The sequence below is a fragment of the Phoca vitulina genome, unplaced genomic scaffold (assembly GCF_004348235.1).
Source record: "Phoca vitulina isolate PV1807 unplaced genomic scaffold, GSC_HSeal_1.0 scaffold5, whole genome shotgun sequence".
Taxonomy (NCBI): Eukaryota; Metazoa; Chordata; class Mammalia; order Carnivora; family Phocidae; genus Phoca; species Phoca vitulina.
In genome coordinates, this window is record NW_022589708.1 from 29,689,488 (window position 1) to 29,714,796 (window position 25,309).

A 25,309-nucleotide genomic window follows, 5' to 3' on the forward strand; every position below is an offset into this window, starting at 1 on the left:
CACATGTAAGCATGTGTGCACTTTTACACCATCACACACGGGACATTTGCAAAGACACGCACACCCATATGCATGTACACTTACATACACAGAAAGGCACACCCATACATATACACACACTCATGCAAACACAGGCACACACATAAAACATTTATTTGCATGTATACACATGTGCACACATAGACATGCACACAGAAACACACCAACATATGAAAAACAATAGGTGATGATTTAAACTACTCTTTTAAATAAAAATTAGAAAGGAAAACATGGATTTTTCTTGGAGAATCAAAGTAAATTAAATATTTGAACAGTATGTAAATCATTAACAGAATATAATTCACCTAAATCTTTATTATTGTTAACAATTACTTATACCTACTCTGTGCCAGGCATGAGTGTTATGATCCCTATTTTGTGGATGAGTAAGTTGAAGCATGAGGACACAGCTAGCAAGTGACCAAGCCAAAATTTGAACCCAGAATTTTTACTTCCTGCTCTGGTTACCTTCCAGGACCACCCAAGTAGCCAAGGAAATCGATGCTTCCTTCTCAGTCTATTGGAGTCTCTAACTCAACTCCCTGGGTCGCTGGGCCTCTGAGCATGTCCTGCTGCTGAGAACAGGACATCCTGACTGTGTACACACCAGCTTTTCAGCTAGCTGAGCCCTTGCTCTGCTGACTGGGCCTGCAGGCATCAGTGACACATTTTAGAATCAACTAATAATATCATGTACTGAGTTAACTGAATGGAAAGAAATTCAAAGGAAACCACATGGAATTATTTGGTGCGCTGTTTGCGGCAACATACCAACAAGCTCAGTTTCAAATATATTCCGTCTGCTCTTTAAAAAATAAAAAGCAGGAGGACATAAGCTTTCCAGATTTACTTGACAGTTCATGGGTAGTGGAACTCTTTTAATGAAGTACACTTTGTTAAGCTCTTCATCTTTAAACATACACTACACTGTGTAGACATACATGTTACACACAAATACTCTAGACATGCACACATCATTCACACGTGAACACATCCACATATATACATACACACTACTTATACATCCACATACATACACTTATATATATTTATATTGTGTATACGCACACATACACTATATATATACACACATTTTGATGGCTAATTTCATATGTTAACTTGACTGGGCCACAGGGTGCCTAGATTTGGTCAAACTTTGTTCTGGGTTTGTCTGGGAGGGTGTTTTGGGGTGAGATTAACATTTAAATCTATAGACTGAGTAAAGTAGATGGTCCTCCCGAACATAGTGGGCCACAACCAATCAGTTGAGGATTGGAATAGAGCAAAAAGGCTAAGTTTGAAGGGAGTTTGCCTGCCTGACTGCTTGACCTAAGACATCTTCTTCTGGTGTTGGAAGTTAAACCATCAGCTCTCCTGATCCTTAGGCATTTGGATTTAGACAGGAACTGCATCACTGGCTGTCCTAGGTGTCCAGCTCGCAAACTACAAATCTTGGGACTTCTCAGCTTCTGTAAGAGCATGAGCCAATTCCTTATAATAAATTTCTCTCTCTCCCTCTCTCTATTTATACATATCCTATTGTTTCAGTTTCTCTGGAAAACCCTGATCAGTACACGTACATACTCTTATACGCAAACCCTTATACATACACACTATTTATATATACACAAATACAATAATAAAAACACACACTGCTTACACATACACACTTATACACACACACACACACACACACAAAGAAATCATTTAACTCAGCAGAGAAACTCAAATTCCCGTTTAATTTCTCAAAATCTACCTGATAGTAAGCTTCACCCAAAAATAAAATGTAAAAGATCACTTCTGGGTATCACTTGTATAAAACTGCTTAATATGATATGTTTGGGGAAAAGACAACTGGGTTTGAATTTCAATTTACTCTCCTGAATACAAACACTCAGGATTCCAATGTGCTTATGAATGCCAAAGGGAAGGGGGGAAGCTTTAAATGTCTTACCTCTTGATATTTTTATTTGTTTCAGGATTCACTTTAATAAATCCATTGAGATCTTGTTTGCTTTGAATAAAAAAGTGAGTTTTAAAGAATGTTATTAAGTAAAACACTAATCAAGTGAACAATGATTGGAGAAGTAATGTGAGTCAGATAAAGTTCTGTACTGGATCCAGACAGAATATAAATTTCTACTCAACAAATCAGATATAATTGCCTATTCTGTTTTTAAATAATAAGAACAGTGTCAATAATAATAATAATCATATTTTTAAAATAAGAATATATGTCTTCATATAAAGTCAACCATTTCCCTAACCCAAGCTTTTTAAAAATATAATTAGATTATGATAAATTACAAAGAGCAAGAAAAAAATACCTTACATGGTAGGAAAATTGACTCATTTCTTGGGGGGGGGACAAGTCACCCTCATTAAAATGCATTGAGTAGTATTAAAGGGGATAACCTGAACCCAAAAAAAAGAATACTGTGAGGTTGGCAGAAGTATCATGACTTCACGCCCCTGCCACGTTGACAGAGCCGTGAAGAGGAGAAAAAGTGGCAGAATTTCCTTACTCCCAGTGGATACACCTGCCCAGCCCTCCCTTGGGCTGTCTTCTGAGACCAACATCCTTAGGGAAGCTGATTCACAAGAGTTTTAGTCAAGCCTCACTTTTGGCTATCTTTGTTATTTTATTTTTTTTAAAACATTTTGTATTTATTTGACAGAGAGAGATAGCAAGAGCAGAAACACAAGCAGTGGGAACGGGAGAGGGAGAAGCAGGCCTCCCACAGGGCAGGGAGCCCGATGTGGGGCTTGATCCCAGGACCCTGGGATCATTAAGGCAGACACTTAACCATTGAGCCACCCAGGCACCCCAGTAACTTTGTTATTTTAGAGATCCACCTTGAAAATGTTGTCAAGATCATGCATTCTTTAGATACAAAGAAACTCATCTGGGATAAAAGGCCAAATGCTAGGACAGTTCTTCAAAAAATAAGTGATTTTATTAGGAATAAGAAGGGAAGGTCATGTGGCCCACTGTTATTGTCTATCTCCATGCTAATAAAATATGGTTATGAAGTTAAAATGCCAAATCATTTTATCTTATTGATTGTTACTTACAGAAATCAGACTTAAAGACACTAATAATTCTTACCCAGTGGCATTTTCACTTCCTTTGGGCTTTGCTTTGATAAGATTATCAAGGTCTTCACCTCTTTAAAAAAAAGTTTAGATCTGTTTCAAAGTATTATATATAAATAGTATTATATATTATATATAAATAGACATTCCATATTATTGATGATTAATTAAAAGCTTTTGGAGAAAATTATTGTACAGGAATTATATTAATTGTATTATAAAAATTGTCTATCAATAACATAGTTAAATTAATCTCTGGGATTTTATATTAGCCAAATGTAAATTTATAGAACTGTTGTAGAGCCTCCGAAGTGAAAATCAGGGTGGTAGGGATCAGACACAGAAGACAGAAGGCAAACTCAGAGATGTGACCCCCTCAATGTCACTGAGAATATCACACAGTGAAATTTGGGAGAAATCAACCAAGATTCAGAAACATCAAAACAGTTCTCACCCTCTCCTAGTTTTATCTGTCCTGGCATTCACTTTGATAATCGTTTCGAGATCTTGGCTTCTTTGGAAAAAAAACCAAACAAACATGAAAACCTTGTGTTACTTAGGTTACATTCAGTTTTCTCTGCAATTTGTATAAACAAGAATGTCCCTGAAAGGATATCAGATGTTTCCAGGCCAAATGGCCAGAAAAACTTGGATGTAATTATCCTCAACTGAGCTCTGTTAATTTCCCCAGCAGTACTTGGTTTAAATCCGTTTAGAAGAACTTCCCAACATACCTCTCACTTTGCAATTTTGTCCTTTATATTTCTTAGTTTAAATATAAGACTTGGCTCATGTTTTAATTGTTTAAGAAAATACAGAATAAGAGATTATGTAGCAGATTTCCTGCACTTACTTCAATGTAACTCAAACATGTGGTCCTATGGAAACAGCATTCATCATATTCCTTTGCTTACTCTCTGATAGGCCTATAAAGTGCAACAGTTCATCTGCGACCAAGGAAAGCATAACACTCCCATTTCTAACGAGGTGTGAAAAACTAACTTGAAAAAAGAGAGCCGCAGCAAGGTAGGACTTTTACTTACCCTTTCTCATTTTTGTCAGTCCTTTGATTAACTTTAATAAGACTTCCAAGGCCTTGGTTTCTTCATAACATTGGAGCAGGGAGGACAGCAGAGCAACAGAAAGAGAGGAGAGAGAGTAATTCAATCTCTTATGGCAACAGCAGATTTCTCAGCACAAGAGAAAGATGTTACCAGTACCTAAAGCCTCAGAAGTCTTTAAAAATGTTTAATACAAGTGACTCTTCTTATGCAAAATGCTGAAGAGATATGCCAACTATTCTTATATTAAGGTCCCAGTCATTACTCCATTGTGATTAAATCACTTTAATGGAATAATTTTTAATAAAATAATAAACATTCCTGCTATTTAGAACTGAGTTGTTGTGTTGACAGTTTATACAATGTTATAACCTTCAGGTTACTTTTATTACTATGCATCATAGCACCAGAGCCCAGTATCAGTATGAGGAGATCTGGATTCAAATCTTAGTTCTGATTTTAATGGGGTTTGTGACCATGTTCTTTCACTTCTCTGCACCAAGTTTCCTCACTATAAGGGAATTAGACTATGCTATCTTAAGGTCCTTTTTTATTTTAATATTTTATCCTTCATATTCTCAAAAGACCTAATGGTTAAAGAGCCTGACCTGTGGATTGAGGCCAAGTTAGTGCAAACGCTTTATTTTTTTACTTTTTATTTTTTTTGGTAAAGATTTTATTTATTTATTTGACAGAGAGAGAGAGAGAGAGAGAGAGCGGCAGGCAAAGGGAGAGTGAGAAGCAGGCTCCCCACTGAGCAGGGAGCCCGATGTGGGGCTTGATCCCAGGACCCTGGGATCATGACCTGAGCTGAAGGCAGACGCTTAACTGACTGAGCCACTCAGGCATCCCTTATTTTTTTATTTTTAAAGTAAATATAACGGTTTTATTTTAAGATTTATTTATTTATTTTAGAGAGAGAGCACGCAAGTGAGAGCGTGTGCAAGTGGGGAGGAGGGGCAGAGGGAAAGGGAGAGAATCTCAAGCAGACTCCTTGCTGAGTGTGGAGCCCAATGTGGGGCTCCATCTCACGACCCTGAGATCATGACATGAGCTGAAACCAAGAGTCCCACACTCAACCAACTGAGCCACCCAGGTGCCCCAGTAAATTTAATGTTTTTAATTGAAATAGAGTTGAGGGGCGCCAGGGTGGCTATCGGTTAAGCGTCTGCTTTTGGCTCAGGTCATGATCCCAGGGTTCTGGGATCGAGCCCCGCATCAGGCTACCCGCTGAACGGGGAGCCTGTTTCTCCCTCTCCCTCTGCCTGCCGCTCCCCTTGCTTGTGCTCTCTGTCTCTCTGTCAAGTAGATAAACAAAATCTTTGAAATAGAGTCGACACACAATGTTCACATTAGTTGCAGGTGTACAACATAGTGATTCAACAACTCTATACATGATACGATGCTCACTACGAGTGTAGCTACCATCTGTCACCATATAATGCTATTTTAATTTTAATACCATTGACTATATTCCCTACACTGTACCTTTTAGCCCCGTGACTTACTCATTCCATAACTAGAAGCCTGTATCTCCACTTTCCTTCACCCATTTTGTCCATCCCTACACCACACTCCCCTCCGGCAACCATCAGTTGGTTCTCTGTATTTATGTGCCTATTTCTGCTTTTTCTGTTTTTTTAGGTCTCATATATAAGTGAAATCATATGGTATTTGTCCTTCTCTGTCCAACTTATTTCACTTAGCATAACTCCCTCTAGGTCCATCTATGTTTTCACAAATGGCAAGATCTCATTTTTTATGGCTAAGTAATATTCCTGTGTGTGTGTGTGTGTGTGTGTGTGTGTGTAAATACACACCACATTTCCTTTATCATTAAACCATTTTAAAAATAAAAGTTCCCTTCAGGTCTCAGTCTGTGCTTTCTCTGTCCTTCCAGGGACGGCTGGTGGGAAGCTAACTTCAATACATTTGTTGATATACTGCCCTCTTTAAACATGAAAATCATTCATACAAGGGGTAGAAATCAGATGGTCAACATTTTAAATCTAAACCCTTTGGAAATTTTTTTTTTAAAGATTTTATTTATTTCCTTGAGAGAGAGTGAGGGAGAGAGTGAGAGAGAGAGAGAGCACAGAGGGAGAGGGAGAAGCAGACTCCCCCTTGAGCAGGGAGCCCAATGCGGGGCTCAATCCCAGGACCCTGAGGTCATGACCCGGCCGAAGGCAGATGCTCAACCAACTGAGCCACCCAGGTGCCTCAACCCTTCGGAGATTTAGACATGTCATTTTTAGCAAAAAGTTCAAGGTTCTGAAGTACCCTTGGAAAAGTAGAAATAAGTCTATGATGGCTCCAGTTCCTTATATAAATTGACTGCAAACAATAAACGTTTTCCATGCAGATAGTTTAAAGCTATTAGGGAACATCACAGTTAATCCCTCTAAATCCCCCAATTGTCCAGGGGTTGCCCTTTGTCATTTTCATCTGTCTCTGATTTTACTGTGATAAGACTACTAACATTTTAGTTTCTTTCAATATAAGAAAGAAGGCAGAGAGGGAGGGCTGGAAGAAGGACAAAGCACTATGGACTGACTCAACCACATCAGTGAGTTCGGTCATTCCTGCAGCAGAAAGCTAGTTGCTATCAAATTATCCCACATTACAAATCACATCTCTTTTCTCCTCCTTACCAGCCCAGAAATGATTTACTTGAGAATTTCATCCTAATTTTTCTATTTTCTACCACTTTGGTGGACCCTTCCCAATTTCATTTTTTAAATATCTGAAATCTCATCTTTTCCTATAAAGCTCATATAATCACTCACAGAGAACTGACAGTTTTCTCACTTCATCTGTTCTCCATGAGAAGAAAACTTTTTACCTGTAATAATACTTGCACATGGACATTATAATAATATATTGTTAATAAGGATTCAGTATCTGTGAAACTATTATTGCCAATTATTTTCACATTATTATCACATAGACTTTAAGTGTTCTACATCAGAGACAGTTGAGAATGCATCTGCCAAGATTGACTTGGAAAGCTAGAATATCATTCTGGGCACAGACTGGCACAGATGAATGGCTTTAAAAGATAAGACAATAGAAATAATTATCACGTTAGGAAGGCAAATCTGATGACTAACCAAGTACAAGGTAAACAGCCAATCTGGGGGAAAAAGAGTAGTGACCTCCGAAATCCTTACCCTTTGTCATTCTTGACCATTCTGGGATTTTCTTTCTTTCTTTTTTTTAAGATTTTATTTATTTATTTGTTTGTGAGAGAGAGAGAGCACAAGCAGGGGGAGTGGCAGGCAGAGGGAGAAGCAGGCTCCCCATTGCACAAGGAGTCTGCCTCGGGGCTTGATCCCAGGATCCTGAGATCATGACCTGAGCCGAAGGCAGACGCTTAACCAACTGAGCTACCCAGGCATCCCTTTTCTGGGATTTTCTTTAATAAAACTGTCAAGAATTTGATTTCTTTCCATATAAAAAATAGTATCAGTCATGTAAGTCAATTTTCTAGGATTTCAGTATCAGTCTAGAACTATAAATCAACATCTTTAATGTTATCAGTTCAGTTACTAATCATTCACTAACTCTTTTTATGATATAAAATAAGTAAAGGCATTACTCTTGACCCTGAGATATTTACAAATATATGTGAGATATACATATGAAGTGACTCAACCAAGATTCTAACTGAAAAGTGTCTTAGAGCATTATAAAGACTTCAGTGGGGGAGAAACTATGCTCCCAGGATCAAAATGTCTTAGAGTAAATATATTTAGTTCATAAACCAGGCTATTGTCCACTACTTGCAACAGCCAGCTAGAGTTCCTTCATATTTAAATACAAAAGGGAACCTGGAGATCATCTAGGTCATGCTCTTCATTTTATGGGATGAGGAAACAGCAGTCTGCAGAGGTTAAGTGACCTGCCCAGGGTCATCCAGATTGATGTGGGTGGCAGAGCCAGCACTAAGATATCCACTTATTTCCTGACCTCCACCCCAACCCCCCATCCAAGTCCTGTTCCACCAGCCTCCCTGCCCCTTGTCCTGAGCAAGAGGTCACACGCTAGAAATGGCATATAGTCTAGGACTCAATCAAAGAGGCCTGTAAGAGTCAAATCTTACCCTTTTCCGTCTTTGTCTGTTCGAGTATTCATAAAAATGAGATTTTCAAGGCTTTTGGCTCTGTAAACACAAAGAAATTCAAATAAAAGGCTACATATTGAAATAAAATTGTGTGGTATCTTGAGAGGTCAGATACAATAAACATTCTTCATGAATTGCTCATTTACTCTTATTGAATGGAAGAGCAGAAATCCTTCCGGGCAATTATATCTGAGCTAAATGTACAATTCTGAGAGTACTTCTCCATCTGCTAGTACATTTCCATGCCAGAGGATACAACCCCCTTCCGGCGAACGTCTGAAAGAATAAAGCAAGCAATCTGGGAGATCAGATTTTCAGGTTAGGGACAGATGCACTTACCTTTTCTCTGTTTGCTCTGCCTTAGGATTTGCTCTGAAGAGACCATCAAGACCTTGATTTCTTTAAATGCATTGAACAAAAAAACCTCATCAGTGGTAATAATATATACTTAACTCTATAGAAATATAGACCAGTTTATATTTCTATAGATAGACAGGAAATAGAAGCTGGGTGGAAAAGATGAGCGACAATTCTTGAAATTGCTTTATTCCAAATAAGTATTTTCATAAACTCAAAATTTAAATTGCAGTGGACCTCAGAGAAAATAAGATAGAAAATACAAACTGGGGATCCACACACAACCAATAGGTCCACGATGCACTGTATGGATTTCACAGAGTGTTTTGTTTTAATGTGAGCCAATGTTGACCCTCTGTCTTTATAGATGAAGAAACTGAAAGGCAGCACATTTAAATGAGTTGTTGATAGTCAATCATATGATCACTGTTGTCAGAACAGGGTATGAACACCACACTTCTGGATGCTCGGAGCAATGAGGTCATTTGACATTTGCCTTGTTTCTCTGTCTCTCTGGTCCCTACCCATTTAGTATATTAGTAGGCAAAGTAACAGAGAGATAGCAAAAACTGCACACACTTCCAACACAGACCTCAATTACTATAATCTTTAAATTGTGCAATTATAAATGATTCAAAATTAAGGAGGTAAGGTTAACTAAGATAGTAAGTGGCTTTTGTAAAGTGTAAAACTGAAAGCATTCAGTGACCAAACTAAACTCTGTCCACATACTAACATGTTAATATTTCAGGAAGAGAACTGTAGTTATTTATATAACTGCCTTACTAAATAGAGTGTGAAAATCAAAGATACTTTAATATTAGTATCTTTAGGTTGTAATAACCATTTATAGCAGTGATGAAATGATGATGATTCCTGCAAGCTTTTTATTCAAGACTTGTAGGCTATTTTTAACTCACCCAGTATGTGGGTCCTCATGCTCAAATACTAAAAAGACATAAGAAGTCACAATGTGCAACTCAATAATAAAGCAAAAAAATGGATGTTTTCAAATCTTACCTATTCAAGCTTTTGTTCATTTTGATGAGATTATCCAATTCTTCACTTTTGGAAGAAAAAAACAAAAAACAAAAATCTCACATCATTAAAAGCCTGCCCCGAGTCAAAGGGCAGGCCCACCTTAAACCACTGTTTCTGAGTTCCCTGGAATACAACACATGCCACCAAAATCTTGCTTATCCTTCAAGGCTCTCTTCAAAAGCCTCTTTCTCCAACACATAGTTCCCAGTCCTTCAATGGCATAGAGTCCTCTACATTCTTGGAAACCTTGCTGCATTTTGTTTTTTTCCATCTCCTTTATGGCACTAACACTACCATATTCTGTAATATAGCAACTACATACTTGTCTCGTGTTCATGTCCCTGCTCCTACATCTCTCTTTCACACAGACACAGACACACACACACACACACACACACACACACCACTTAAAATTTAGAACTGTGTTTTACATTGGGTCCTCTTCAGTCTTTAATACCGTATTCTTTAAACAGTAAATATTTAATATAGGTTTTTATTTGAATCAACAAATATGGGTACTTTGACTAATTGTAGATTCTATCTTTATGCAATGTACCTGCACAAAGTAGCTATAGGAAAACACCTGTTCATCAGTAAGTCTGGCTGCTTTCTTAAATTGTGATCCTACTTCCTTCTAACTACCTAAATTTGCGATCTTGTGTCTGTATTTGAGAACTGCAACTTTCTGGCTGCTTCCCATGGAGCAACCTGTTTAGGCTAAACCCCTGGGTTCCAGAATATCCCTTAGTGTCACCTGAGTGCAGGTCTCTTCCCCAAGAAGGCAGCCTCAGTGGGTTTGTGGTTCCTGTTTGCTCCTCACAGCATTGTCTCTCTTCAACATTTCTGCCATCCCTTTGCCCCCATTTCTCTTGCCTTCCTAGTTCAGTTTTTAGATCACCAATCATGGTTTTCCCTTCTTCCTGCTCTAGAATCGCACGTTTTCCACACCGTCTCAATGTTCCTCTTTCTTCTGCGTCATCCCTGGAACTGACCAGGAGGCCATGAGGCCACGTCACTCAGTAGTTACATATTCAGTGTCTCAGGTCAGGGATACATGGATCTCAACCCAGGATTCACCACTTATTATCTGGTGACTCTGGGTGAGTTACCGAACCTTTTGCCGCCTCAACTTTTCCATCTGTCTGACAAGAATACCAATTGTACCCACCTGAGAAAATAATCAATAAGCTAGTGAGTATAAAGTGTGTAGCATTATGTCTGGCAAGTCATAAACTCTCAATTAATTTTGGCCATTACAGGAAACAGTTCCAAGTCTACTAAAATTTTCATTTAATAAATGCTTGCTACGCTTATTTTTTAAATGCTTTTAGAGACATCAAGACTTTGGCTCCAGCTAGACAGGTATAGTTGCTGAGTCACTTATGTGCTTTGAAGATGCCTGGCACAATGCACTGCCATAATAGCTTAGAGACCCTAAAAACATTTAAATTAACATCCATCACATAGATGAATCCTTTCAAGTAATGTTACATATTCAGTGGTAGGATAAATACTGAAATATAAATGTTGCTGACCCTGACAAAAAATTGATTAACATACTATCTAGTCCCTTGACACAATGCCCCATTGTTGTTTCTTGCTTGAAATTCCACTGTCCAGCTCTGAGAGTATGAATCTGTCTGTGTCTCCAAGGAAAAGAGCAAACCTAAGAATCCTGTAAAATTGTAGTCCCAGGCCTTTCTGACTAGTGTGAGTCACAGTGATGTGATGATCAGGATTTGGGGTTGCTCATATTTATCACAAACAAATGGGCATAACTCATGAGATGATACTCTGTGGTAAATTAAATAAAATGGAGACAATATTCTGACTAAAGAAGTTGGACTTTTAAAATGACCTTACATTGAGGAAAGCTTTGGATATTAAATTTCACCACTGCATGCGCAGTAAATTAAATGTTCTTAATCAGGCAGGAGTCCACTTCACACTGGAATATCAGCAAGAGCAGCTCAGGTGAATAAAACTATTTCTAGTCCCCACACAAGGCCCACAGTAATGGTAGTTGGGTATGTTGATCTGACAGACATTTCCCCCGGCCACAGCCAGAGCAGTAACTTTTCCCTGTGAAGAACACATCTCGTTGTGGAATTTGTGCATCATGCCTACAGAGAGGGGACAGGACTAACTGTAGTTCTCATTGTTTTTGTTGGATTTGTGCCAAACCATAATTTCCCATCAGCATCACTCACCCGTCTCTCCTTCAAACACCCCCATCACTCACCAAAAAACTGTTCAATCCCTCTTAAAAACAAAATACTAGGGGTGCCTGGGTGGCTCAGTCGTTAAACGTCTGCCTTAGGCTCAGGTCATGACCCCAGGGTCCTGGGATCGAGCCCCGCATCGGGCTCCCTGCTCTGCGGGAAGCCTGCTTCTCCTTCTCCCACTCCCCCTGCTTGTGTTCCCTCTCTTGCTATGTCTCTCTCTGTCAAATAAATAAATAAAATCTTAAAAAAAAATATGACCTCAAAAAAGTAAATAGATAAAATTAGAGATCCAGGCCTTAGACAAGAGAAATGGAAATGAAACATTCAGGCTACTTTCTGGAGTCCCCGTCTAGATTCAGAGCTCCAATCAGTTTCGTTTGTACAGAAGAGCTACCTGTTGCTTCTGTTTCTTCTCTTCAGTTCTTTTGATTGAGACTGTAATCCCTAATCACACTTAGCATTGCTGAATTCCACTGAGCAAGGAGTATTTTTGTAGGAACTGGATTTAAACTATGGAATGTTTATACTCCAGGTTTCCTGCTGTTCATCATTCTTTACCATAATCTATTATATAAGCACATACTTTGCACAAAGCAGCATGTCAGACTCTGCAAATGACTTATGGTCAATAGGTCAACAAAATATTTGCTCTAAGAGATTAAAGAGATGATAGAGAAGATGAGGTATTTACATAGATACCATGAAATAACAAATATGATTAGTTGTTATAACACATAAATAGTGGGGCTCTAATAGCTTAGAGAAAAGAAGTCACATCTCACTGAATCATTCTGGGAAGACTTCACAGAGGAGGTGATATCTGATCTAGATCTTGAAAAATTAGGTAGGACTTGAATGAATTGATACGGTGGCCTTGAGGCTAGGAAAGGCTGCCATATGGGTGGCATGCCATAAACAAAGGCAAAGTGTCTGGAAACTGTAGGAAGAAAGTGGTTTAATTTGGTATTGCATGTAGGGTAAATGTAAGGGTGAAGTCAGAAATAACTCTGGAATGTTAGGTTGGAGCCAAGTTAACAAAGGTTAAATGTAATTGAACGGGCAATGGGGAGCCAGTGAAGCAGTTGTTCAAGGAGAATTTTAGGAAGAAAGCTCTGGCAGTGATGGGTAGTAATGGTTTAGGGGAGGAGAGACTGAGAGAATGTAAGTAAATCTGGATAGCTACTCTAATAACCTACGATGGAGTCGATGAGAGTTTGAACTGGGGTGAGGCCATGTGGGCAAGAAGAGAATTTTAGACATTTTACGCATATATGCCCGCATATACTACATTGAGGGGAAAGACATGGAAGAATCAAGAATGATTCCAGAAAGGTGAGCTTGGCTGAAGGAAAGAACAGAAAGAAGTGAGGAAATAGAGCATTTGGGAAGGAAAGTAAATATGGCCGAGGACATTCTAAATGAGGGTTCTGGAAAGACAGATAAGTTGAGATCTGAGCCAGCAACATAAATACAGGACAAGGACTTGGAACAAAGTCAAAACCACAGAAAGCTGAGGTGACAAAGATGAGTACAATCACCAAAAGACAAAGCAGAGGAAGAAGAGTATGGGTAAATGTCAGTTGCACCCATTTTTCAGGGACACTTATCTAGAGAGATTGATTCTTTCTTCTTTTAAATTATATATAGTAAACAGCATTGGGATTTTGTTTATATCTGGAACTTTTAAAAGTACTGGTTAAGCTTTTTTGAAACATAAAGAAAGGAAAAACGCAAGCTCAAAAGCTCTTACCCCTTGTTAGTTTTCTGAAGTGAAGTGGCCACTTTGACAATGTTCTCGAGATCCTGACTGCTTCAAAGGATGAAAAAGAAACACAAGTCAATGACAGCAGAGCTATCTTTGAAGTAGCTAGAAATTCTTATGTTTTCAGTAAAGAAAACAATAGTCCATGTGTTCAGGAATTATTGAGTTTAACTGCATAATGAAATAGTTCTATCGTATCAGCTTATGGGGTGTGTAGGTGGGGGTGTGCGCACACACACACACACACACACACACCAGTCATTTCACTGGGCATTGGCTCTGCCATCTAGTGCTCACTGAAATAATACAGTTTCTCCTAAACACACTGGCTTCTCCCTAGTTCTATACTTAAAGGATATGGAAAAGAAAGCAGAGTTAACTACACAAGTAAACACAGACGTGTGTTCAGAGGTTTTTTGACCAGAGCCAAAGAGCATTAAGCAACATGTCCAGATGATTAATTCATCCCTCACATGTGGTAAAAGTTTCTGTCTTCTTAGGCTTCCAAAGGGAAAGAAAGTACATTTTAAACTACAGGGTAGGTGGAAGCACCTGACACAGAGGGCTTGAATCCACACTAATCCCCCTAGATCATGGAAAGGAATAATTGGGAAAATCCTTATTGGTGTCCCTGTAATTAAGACCTGTGTTTCACAAACAATGTCTCATAGAAGGTTAATAGGGTTCCATGAAGAAAGAATTTTGCAGTCAAGTAAATTTGGGAAATAAAACCAACTTTTGGAGATTCTGAATGTATATAAGCACATTGAAGGTTCTGAGAAGTCCTGTGGTAGAGAACTCTATTTTATTGTGTCTCCTAAATGGGCTGGCCATTAAACTCTTCTTTCACAGAACATGCATTGAAATCTGTGGCACATGGGACACAGCTTGGGAAATGCTGAGATACGGTGGCACTTGAAGTTACTAAGTACAAGGGAAAGATGATTCTCCCCAAAGTAAGGTATCCATGTGATGTATGTTTCAAAGTCAGACTTTTCTGAGAGTCAAGGGAAAACCCAAGAAGTATGTAAGTTTTGAACTTTCAAAAATCGGTTGGTCAAAATGGATAAGATGGTAAATTTAATGTTATGTTTTTACCATAATAATTAAAAACTGCTTTATCATATTGATAAACCTATAGAATATCATCATTTAAAACTAATTTCAAAGATAGGGGGTTTTTCTAAAAAAATAATAAAACCAAGATATAACCAAAATACATACTAAACCAGATGGGATGAGCAAGACAACAGGCATAAATCAGGACTGTTATGGGGAAACCTTACCCAAAGATCAATAGTATTTGTGAGCCTTTTTCTGATGATGTGGGTGGAGCTGGATATGGCCTTATTATACAGCCAATTCTAGCAAAGCTTTTGCAGAACAAGTTCAATAAAATGACTATATTTACGCCTATTCATTTAAACATCAACACAACTCTATCACAGACCTTGGAACAAGTGCTGGGAATAAAGAGGTATTTTTCTTTCTTAAGGGGTTTCTTTTATTCTGTTATCATGTTCAGACAATTCTGGTTGTTTCTTAATGTAAAGCTAAGAATAGAAATAAAAGGAATAAAATTCTGTAGGTACATATAAAAATATTAATTACCCACTATACTGAAGCCAGCTGGAGAACTGATTTTGTCTATTTTATTATTAATTGTCTTGTATTTTTAAGTATTCTAATAAGGCAAACATTATCATTTCTACAATTACATAGATATAAATAGAGATCATTGTACCTTATATTTCTTTCAGCAGATCTGTTGGTTTCTGTATATACACCTGGTTTAGGTGGACATATCTGCCTATATTTTCAAAGTTAAGGATAATGTCTGTTAGGTAAGAAAACACTTCTCTGTTAAATATAAATTTTTAAGGAAACATTCATGTTCAAAAAGATCACAGTGTGTTGGATCAATAGCACTACTTGAGATAACAAACTTTAGCTCTTTTGGTTGGCTAGAACTCAACCATTTCTTTTTATTTTTTTAAAAGATTTCATTTATTTATTTGACAGAGAGAGAGAGGTAGTGAGAGCAGGAACACAAGCAGGGGGAGTGGGAGAGAGAGAAGCAGGCTTCCGGTGGAGCAGGGAGCCAGATGCGGGGCTTGATACCAGGGTCTTGGGATCATGACCCCCGCCGAAGGCAGCCGCTTAACAACTGAGCCACCCAGGCGCCCCTCAACCATTTCTTATTTGAAAATCTGGAGTCCAATGTAATAATTTTGTAATTTGGCCTATCTCTTTAAATATATTTTTAACTACTAGATATATCTAGAAATATCTGTCCCAAATGTGTTTATGTTCATTTTATTTTAGTCTCCAGTCATCAATAAAGCATTTTCATACTTATCTCTTAAGACTCTTTTTTTGTTATTAGGCATCAAATGGATGATTTTATTTTTCTTAAAGACTTATCTCATTTGAATACAATCCAGAAATATATTTGCTCAGATAAGACGGGAAATATTTTAAATTTCCAACACACCCACCACATTGAGAATTACCACACTGAGCTGACAGAACAAGTTTATGATGTTAGGTTCTGTCACAATTTATGGTATGAGGTTTTTCTCTGTTATTTTCCTAAGTATCTGACTGACCTACTTATATATTCTTGCTTGTTCTCAAAAAACTATATTCAACTATTTTTTGTCCTCCTGAGGACATGTGTTAATTACATAGGAAACACTTCCTTTCATATTCTTTCATTAAAATCATCTTGCTGTGATTAAAGTAATCAGGGTTTAAAACATGCAAGTTGTCCTAATTTTATTTTTAAGATCACTGGTAGAAGAAAGAAATTAAAGTAGTAAAAATGGATTAAACCAATTCCCGTGAAATTTAGCTTTTTTTTTTGGACTCTACACAAGCTCACTGCTCTAGAGTCGCTGATTTTGGACTAGAATTTAGATAATACTAAAGCCAGTTTTTTTAAGCCCTCTAAAAATTCCTATTCAAATTAAGATTTAATGGCTCAATACTATAAAAGGAAAAATAATGTAAGATAGAAAGCTTAAATTATTTTAAGAGTATAATTATAACCATTGCACAAATAAAAAGTTATAACTTTGGTCTATATTTTTCATTAATTCAGTGAAGAAGTATATTCTTGGCTCATTAAAGGGAAAAAAAATATCTTCTCATCCTAAGGACAAAATTTCAAAGATCCTGCAAAGTTTCCTTGAATAGAAATTCAGACCTCGGTTTTTAACTTAATAGGCTGAGTACCTAATGCTTCATAGCCCTGCTGCCCACTCAGCATTTTCTAGCTGAAGTTACCCTCTTCCTGAAGAATATTTCTAGAATTTTTTTTCATGTTGTCAACAAAAATCACCATCAAAATGCAAAAATACAAAAGAATCAAAGGCAGGTAATCAAGTGGATCTAATGTATTCAGTCTTTAATGAGATATCATTTTTTAAATCTCATAATAATAATGGAAATGTGCAATTTATGTCTCGAAAAACAGCTCGAGATTATTGAACAGTTTAACAGAAACACATGGAAAATTTTTCAGATCTTTGAATTTGTTTCTAAGTATTAATTATAGAGTATCAGAGATTCAAAATGAAAAAGCAAGTCTTTTTTTTTTCTTGATTCAGAGACAAATTAATTAGAACATTTTTTAACTGTAATAGTTTTGAAATAAGTTGCAAATTCCTTAGCTAAAACAAGACTAAGGAGCTACCCAAAAGTATTTCTAACATAAGGAGAGTTTCAGCAGTAACACAAAGTTTTAAGAACATTTTTCATCAGAAAATGTAGCTTTTAATGGGAAACTTAACTAGGAGTAAATATACACCAAATGTGTGTATTCATATACATATGTGTGTGTGTGTGCGTGTGTATACACACACATATATAGTTTCTATCTAGATTACGTATGTCAAATACTATATATGTATACATATATATTTATGTATTTATATACACAGGGACAGAAAGAGATTCCTTATATAATGCTTCCTCATACATAAATTAGAAGAAACCAGAGGATGAATACTTCCTGGACATGAATACTGTTCAGTTTCTATCTTGAAGGTGTATTTCCATAAGACGGGACATGGCCATAAGTATTCAAAGGCAAACATAAATATGCATTTGTGTTGGTAATTAGAATTAGAAAAGCTTTAAAAGTGCTTCTTCTGTGAATGTGTGCACAAAACATACCCATGCTTTGCACAAAACAGATCACAATTCATTTGCTTTCATTTCTTAACTTCTTCATTTGAGCAACAGATTCTGGAATGCCAGGTCTCACCTATTCTCCCGTCTCAGCTGGTTAGGAGATGAAACAGGAGAACTGGGCTTTGGAGGTATGGGAGGGTGAACAGTTGGTTCCCTTTAAAACAGAAAACATCAGTTCATTTCACCATGGAAACATGGCAAATTTTAGCATCTATTAACTGAATGTACTTATGGCCTATATGGAAATAACTCATGCGTCTTATACCCCCCCACTGCACCCCACCCCCCTGGCAGGAGGTAGCTGAAAGGCCAGAATCTATACAGCACTAAACTTTAGAGGAGTCATATATTTAAATTACTGGTATTTTCAAAGTTCATTTAAGCAGGTTTTTGGAAACCCTATCCTCTTTCACTATAGTTTGAAATATAATGTGTCCTTTTAAAAGCTTAATATTTTGCTAGACTATCTAGCTCAAGCTGTGGCATTTTGGGTCAGCAGCGTGTGAGCGTAGTAAATGGTTCTTGGGCATTAACATATAATCTCCTTTAAGAATTATATCAACCATCAGGCTGCTATGGAAACAGCAAGAAAGGTTTTCAGTTTTACAGACCTCAAGATAAAGTTGATTTGAAGCTCTTAACTAAATCTGACTTAAATATTGGCAGCACAGGCCAGTTTGCTGCTTGCAAAGCATGTATATGCTGTCAGCCTAAACTTTCCAACCAAGAGCCAAGGCAGCCTCTGAGCCAGCGTGATTTGATAACCTAGGATTGGCAGACAGGCATCATTTGGATGTCCATCATTTGGATGGAGTCAACACCTTACCTGGGGCATGTCAGCCCTCCACTCCCACCACTACCACCCCAGTGGCTCCCTATTAAACTCCATACCTAGTAAAAGTACACTTGTGGTCTAGACTCCAGGTACCCCTCTGGCTTCTGCAGCATGCTAGGTGAGCATGGAAGCTCTGGAGTCTGGCTGTCTGAACTGCGAGCTGTGTGATAATGGGTCAACCTGATACCATCTCTTCGTCTCTAATGACCTTTCTCATAGGATTGCTGGGGTGTTGTCAGGACTGAATTAGACCATGCTTTTTTTTAAAATTTATTTATTTGACAGAGAGATAGAGAGCACAAGTAGGCAGAGCGGCAGGCAGAGGGAAAGGGAGAAGCAGGCTGTCTGCTGAGCAGGGAGCCCGATGCGGGGCTCGATCCCAGGACCCTGGGATCATGACCTGAGCCGAAGGCAGCCGCTTAACTGACTGAGGCACTCTACAAGGCACTCTACAAAGTGGATAATCTGGGCTCCATAAGCCACCCCCTGCATGTTTTGCTAGGAATTCTTGGGCAGCACCAGTGGCTCAGTTGAGGTTTGTGGTCATAGAATTAAAATAAAGCTAGCTGCCATTGTTTTCTCTTGCCACATTCAGCTGCTTAGGGGGCAGAAACAGGCAAAACAGAGAGTTGGATTTAACTTAGTTTATAATTCAGACAAGTGAGTGCAACGAAGAGAAGGGTGGCGAAGGAGAGGAAGGGAGATGTGAGGAAGTGATGATAAGGAGGGACCATGGGATCTGAGATGGATATGGAGGGAACAGAGGATATGAGGGAAGAGGGAACGTGAAAAGTCAGTGGATTGATGGTTGGCAGGGGCAAAGCTGAGAAACTTCTGGAATCAGAAGACTGGAGAGAGTCGGCTAAATGCAGTAGATAGAGAGTGGAAGCAGAATGGGAAGATTTTGAAATTTTGAAAATTTATGGTTACTCACAAGGGCAAGATCTATGGGTGGCTGAGGTAGGGCAAAGGACGAGATCATTGGAGAGAAGATCAAGAAAGTGAGAAAATCAGGGTGGGGAAGGATCCTCCACATGGATTTGGAAATCACCAAGCATTATGACAGGAGACCCGTGTGATACACAATGAGCTTGGTGCCAGAGTCTTCAAAGAGTGCAAGTGAGTGACTCCGAGACCTGCAGATGACTGCAATGAGGAAGAGAACTCCCTGATGCCACGATTTCAAGGAAGATGGGGAAGTTTTAGGGAGGAGAAAGCTAAAATTGATAAGTGGTAGCAAAGAGGAGCGAACAGGACCTTTCCTCCTCCTCTGGACTCGTGGAAGCCAAGTCCTCTGGGAGAGCCCAACAGAGGTGAGTGCCATTGAGTCGAAGAGGAGACTGCACAGCAGCTAGTCGTGATGATAATAGATGACACATCCAGGGAGTTACTGCGGAAGGTTTGAGTGGTTAGGCTACTGTTAGGTTGGGTCAAGCTCAGTGATAGACGGAGCTCTGTGGGGCTAGTCCAGGTGACAAGCAATGATCAGACTGGGCTTCTCCTGGGAGATCCGTGGCCATAAGGATGGAGGACATGATGCAATTAGTTCTAAATCTTTCTCCGCAGAGTGTGGTAGTGATTGGGTGATGGGCAGGCAGCGGAGCAGGGAGCATGGCGAGTCTCCTGGCTCCTGTGTGGATGGTGGCACCGAAGCGAGGAGAAGGGCCTGCAGAGCATTCAAGCTCTGCCTGGCTCACAGTAAGTGCTCCCTCTATGTCTAGTGCTGCAGCTGGTGTTCCCCCACATGAGCCCCAATACTGGAGCTGTGCCAAAACGCTTGCACTCCTAACCACCCTCACCACCATATGCTCTCTGCTCTCTGGCCTACATGCTTCTCCCTTTCCCCTGGAATAATTCCTCCTTGGTTACTTCCTCCTTGCCCTTCAGACCTGGCTTGGGTGTTACTGTCTGTTGTGGTAACCAAAGCTGTGTTCGATACATCCCTATGTCTCCCCATAGCACACCCTCTTTATGGACCGTATCACACTGTTCTGGATTACACATAATTTTCTGTCTCCATACTGGGCTGAAAGCTCCTAGAAGGATAGTTATATCCCAAGTACTAGGACTGTGTATAATTTTGGTGCCCAATAAAGATGTGTTGAAAGAGGGAGTGACTGGCTGGATTTCTACTTGGTGGGGAAGGAAATGAGTACTGAAGAGGGGCCTGAAACTTATAAAATCTGTTCAAATCTAGCTGTCCCACTGAAGAACTTTACTGTTAATTCCACTACTGAATACTGAGTAGGTGCCAGGAGCTCAGATGAGTTATGGTGTTACATGATATGCCTGGAAAACAATTTACATAAGAACAGTCTCCCCGTTCTGGTTTAGTGTTAGATTTTACAACTAAATATTATTTTATTGGAACTACCATCATCTTCTCTTCTCAAAAAATATCTCTGTGTTGGGGATAATGGGAAATCATAAGTGATAATGTGTCTTTTGTGTATCTGGGTGGATTAGCTGATTATACACTTTTCTTCCAGGGAAAGAGGAAAGGGGTAAGAAGGTGGTCAGTCCTGGCTAGTAAGTCTGCACAGGGCATTGGATATCTGAGAATAGGCAGGAGAGAGGTAACAAGATGGAAAGGAGGATTACAAAAATGAGAAATAGGATGGTGCCAAACTTTGCTTATGCCAGAATCACATTGATGAAAAGCTACATTTCTTCCATGTTACAATGGCTAAGCCCTCAGAGAGGTGGGTAAATATTGACTGGGTGTATCTGGGAAAGAGGTATGGGTAGAGAAGTAGATCTGGGTACATGGTGTGGATATGGTTTGGGACGACCCAGAAAGTAAAGGTGGGCATGCAGTTGTGCAGGCCAAGAGAAGCAGAGGAGCATATTTATTTCTGAGGGCGCTGCATTTAGACTCCCGCTGGGCCCGGGCTAGGCAATGCCACATTGACTTCAATTCACCTCAAAGGAGCTTTCATTTGCATCTCTGCAATGACAGCCACAGATGACAGAACCCAAGCCCTTAGGGGCAATGAGAGAAGTCATTCATGCCATGCCAGGAGCTTGATGAGATGCCAAGCAGGGGGATTAAAATGCAAGAGCGAGGCAGGAAGCTGTGGCCCGGAATGTTTTGAAGAGAAGGAAACAAGGGACATGGATGTGGAATGATCCTGTTTGAATACCACTTTGAGATGCAATGTTTAAGCTTGGCTAAGTTGACCCCTGGCTCTACCCTCTGTCTTTCCCTCAAGCCCCCAAGATCTTTGCAGGATTGACACCACCACATTAGTGACTATGATTATAAAGAATAACTTCCAGGAATAAAAAGGCAGCTTTCACAAGAAATGGGAAAACTTGCAGATAATAGCCCAAAGGCCAGAGCTAATAGAAATAACCCTGTGAAGTGGTTTATGTTACTTTATTTTCATATGCTGCTACAAAGATCACTTCTTTCCATTATAGCTTTTTTGCACAACATGCCCGGCTCTGTAAATTCTGTTTGACTGCCTTTGTGAAGAGCATTTCATTACTGCAGCACACACCCAGGTTGAAACAAGAATAATTGACTCTAATATTTAACTCTGAGTTTTGTTTTCACTTTCCATCACACTTAGCCCTTGTTTCCCACACACAGAATTTTTAACAACAACGACAAAGGAGATGGAACTTACATTTTTTTAGTTTCAGTACCATGCTAACTTTGCCAAGCTCTCACAAATATTATTTTAGTCCATCCATACATCTCTCCCATGGAGATGTTTTTTTCAATGAGTCAAAAAGGTTGAGTAATTTTCCCTGCATCATGGTGGCTAGTAAGTAGCTCAGCCAGGGTTTCAACTTAGTTTTTTTGATGTTGAATCTCATGTGCTTTTCTCTATATCCTACTGCATCAAACCAATACTCTTCCCGGTATTCCCAGTGAAAATCTAATAATGATAGGTTGTCCTGGATTGCTTCCTTGCCCAAGGACCGCGTCATTAGCTCAACGGGCACTTATACCACAAATGCCCCAGGTATAATGTTAGGACACGTAGCAATGCAGAGCAAAATTGGGTGTTCAAAAACTAGAAAAGATGTGGTCTCTGCTCTCAAAGAGCTTATTGAATGCAAGGCATATGTTCAAAAGAACGATTACTGTAATGAAGTCTCACTTCATAGTGGCCATTTCAATAAACCATAACACAACAATAGAGCATGCACTGGACTCCAATTCCAGAGACCTAGGTTCTAGACTAGCTTTGCCACTAACTAGAAAGAGAGCTGATTCTCTGAACCTCTGCTTCTTTACAAAAGGAGATCGGTCCAGGTCTGTGGCTGGCAAACCATCACATGACTGTGGGAAGGCAGCATTATTGCAAGGCATCTTCAACTCACAGAGCCCCGAGCACTTGCTGTAGACTAAGCACCTTGCACATTTATATACTGCACTTTCCAAATGTATGTAGATGCAACTGTGGTTAATACAATTTAAATTAGCATAATTCATGTCAGTTTTATAAGAAAATATGTCAATATTTTCTGGTCAATAAACACAAGTGACACAAAATCTTAAGTATTGCTGAACTCATAGCAGCTTTTGATCCTTAGATATTTTCTCAAAGACATAATAAAAACAGTCCAATTATTATCAGGTGAAGTTGTAGAAACTTTTAGCATTAAAAAGGAGTCTACCCTAGACCTATATATAAAACATACAAATACAAAACTTTTAGAAGAAAAATCTTTGTGGTCAGGGGTTAGGGAGAGGGTTCTCAGATATGACACCAACAGTACAATTAACTAAAAAAAATAATAATAACGTGGTAAGTTGGACTTCACTAAATTAAAAACTTTTGCTTTGTAAAATGCATTAAGAGAATGAAAATACAAGCCAGACTGGGAGAAAAATATTTGCAAATCACGTATCTGACAAAGGACTTTTAAGCAGTACATGATTATTTAAAACTCAAAAGTCAACAGTAAGAAAATAAACCACAAGTGAAAAAATAGGCCAACGATTTGAACAGATACTTCACCAAAGAAGATGTACAGGTAACAAATAAGCATATGAAAAGATGCCTGACATCATTAGTCTCTAGGGAAATGCAAATTAAAAACAGGATGAGCTACACTACACACCTATTAGAATGGTTAAAATAATTCTTTTAAAAGCTGACAGTACTAAGTGATGTTAAGGAAATGGGACAACTTGAACTCTCATGCATTGCTGGTGGGGTACAAAATAGTACAGCCATTTTACAAACTGGCAGTTTCTTATAAAGTTAAACATATGCTTACCATATGACCTAGCAATCCCACTTGTAGGCATTTATTCAAGAGAAATGATCATACCAAGAAACATGTATGCACTAAAACCTGTATGTGAATGTTTAAAGCCCATACAAACAACCCAAATTTCCATCACCAGGTGAATGGATAAATAAACTATGTAGCTCCATATAATAGAATACTACTGAGCAATGAAAAGGAATAAGCTATTCATGCACACAAGAGCATGGATAAATCCCACATGAATTATGCTAAGTGAAAGAAGCCAGATTCAAAAGGCTATATATACTGTGTGACTCCATGTATCTAATATTCTGTATATTCCTGACAGAGGAAGAAGAAAGATCAGAAGACAAAGAAGTGCCACCAAGTATGCAGACACTCCTAAGTACAGTGTGGGTCCTTGCACCCCCTACCCACTTTTCCCTCCTCCTAGGCTCTTAGAAGCCCAGTTCCTAGGTCACAGAATGCTCACAGAATGCTCCTGTCACCCACACTACACCATACCCGGGATGCCCCATCTTCTTGCTCCAAAGCCATCCCCTATTCATGAAATTCAAGCCACCATTCCTCAGCATGTCTCAATTCTGCCCAGTTCTAGCAGAAAAGAAACATGATTTAGGTCATTGACACTAAGATTTGGATGACCAGAGACAGCCCCTTTAACCTCTTGGAATTTTCATGCTTTTTGCTGAGGTGAGATTTATCATCTCTAGTTGATAGACCTTCAACCAATACTACTAAAGGGTGAAATACACTTTTTAAAAAAATCAAACTGTTTGCTTTTTATGGTTGGGGCAGAGAGAGCTGTAACTTGGCAGGGCACTTGCCCCCAGGTATCCTGGTTCTCATAGCTTCTTCCTTGCCCCTGCTTCTGAACCTGAAGATGCCCCACTTCATCATACTTTGAGGGGCTCTCCCAGCAGCAGGAGAGGCAACGGGGGCTCTAAGGGAATAGGACTGGTGGAATCTGGATTGGGGGGAAGCAGGGATGCCTTTGTTGGTTGTGTTTGAATGTATGAATTACTTAAAACTAGTGTTATGAAATCAGAAACTATGTTGACCTCATAGGACTGAAAAAGCAACTAACTCGAGGCTAAAGGTTAAGCCCTTCATTGACACATTTTGAATAAGTTTTCTCCTCATTCTATTCAAACAACACTATTCAAAAATAACGTTATTCAAAACTTTATTTTAGGTTAACGTTTTAATTATTTTGAATGTCTAGAATGGGTATTTCTTTCTTTTCTTTCCTTCTTTCTTTTTTTCTTTTTTCTTTTTTTTTTAGAGAGAGAGAGTATTTGAGTGCATGTTCGAGCAGGAGAAGGGGCAGAAGGAGACAGA

General features: G+C 38.9%; 1 protein-coding gene across 1 annotated transcript in view; it reads right to left on the reverse strand.

Annotated features, from left to right (window-relative positions):
- Window positions 1-25,309, reverse strand: part of SCEL (sciellin) — a 302,364-nt gene that overhangs the window by 38,118 nt on the left and 238,937 nt on the right. Inside the window, exons 15-24 of the mRNA XM_032402808.1 lie at window positions 17,975-18,055; window positions 15,449-15,514; window positions 13,693-13,752; window positions 9,697-9,741; window positions 8,659-8,718; window positions 8,299-8,358; window positions 4,179-4,238; window positions 3,590-3,649; window positions 3,149-3,208; window positions 1,994-2,053 (exon numbers count right to left, since the gene is read on the reverse strand). Of these exons, the coding sequence (XP_032258699.1) occupies window positions 1,994-2,053; window positions 3,149-3,208; window positions 3,590-3,649; window positions 4,179-4,238; window positions 8,299-8,358; window positions 8,659-8,718; window positions 9,697-9,741; window positions 13,693-13,752; window positions 15,449-15,514; window positions 17,975-18,055 (612 nt within the window). The remainder of the gene's footprint in view (window positions 1-1,993; window positions 2,054-3,148; window positions 3,209-3,589; window positions 3,650-4,178; window positions 4,239-8,298; window positions 8,359-8,658; window positions 8,719-9,696; window positions 9,742-13,692; window positions 13,753-15,448; window positions 15,515-17,974; window positions 18,056-25,309) is intronic.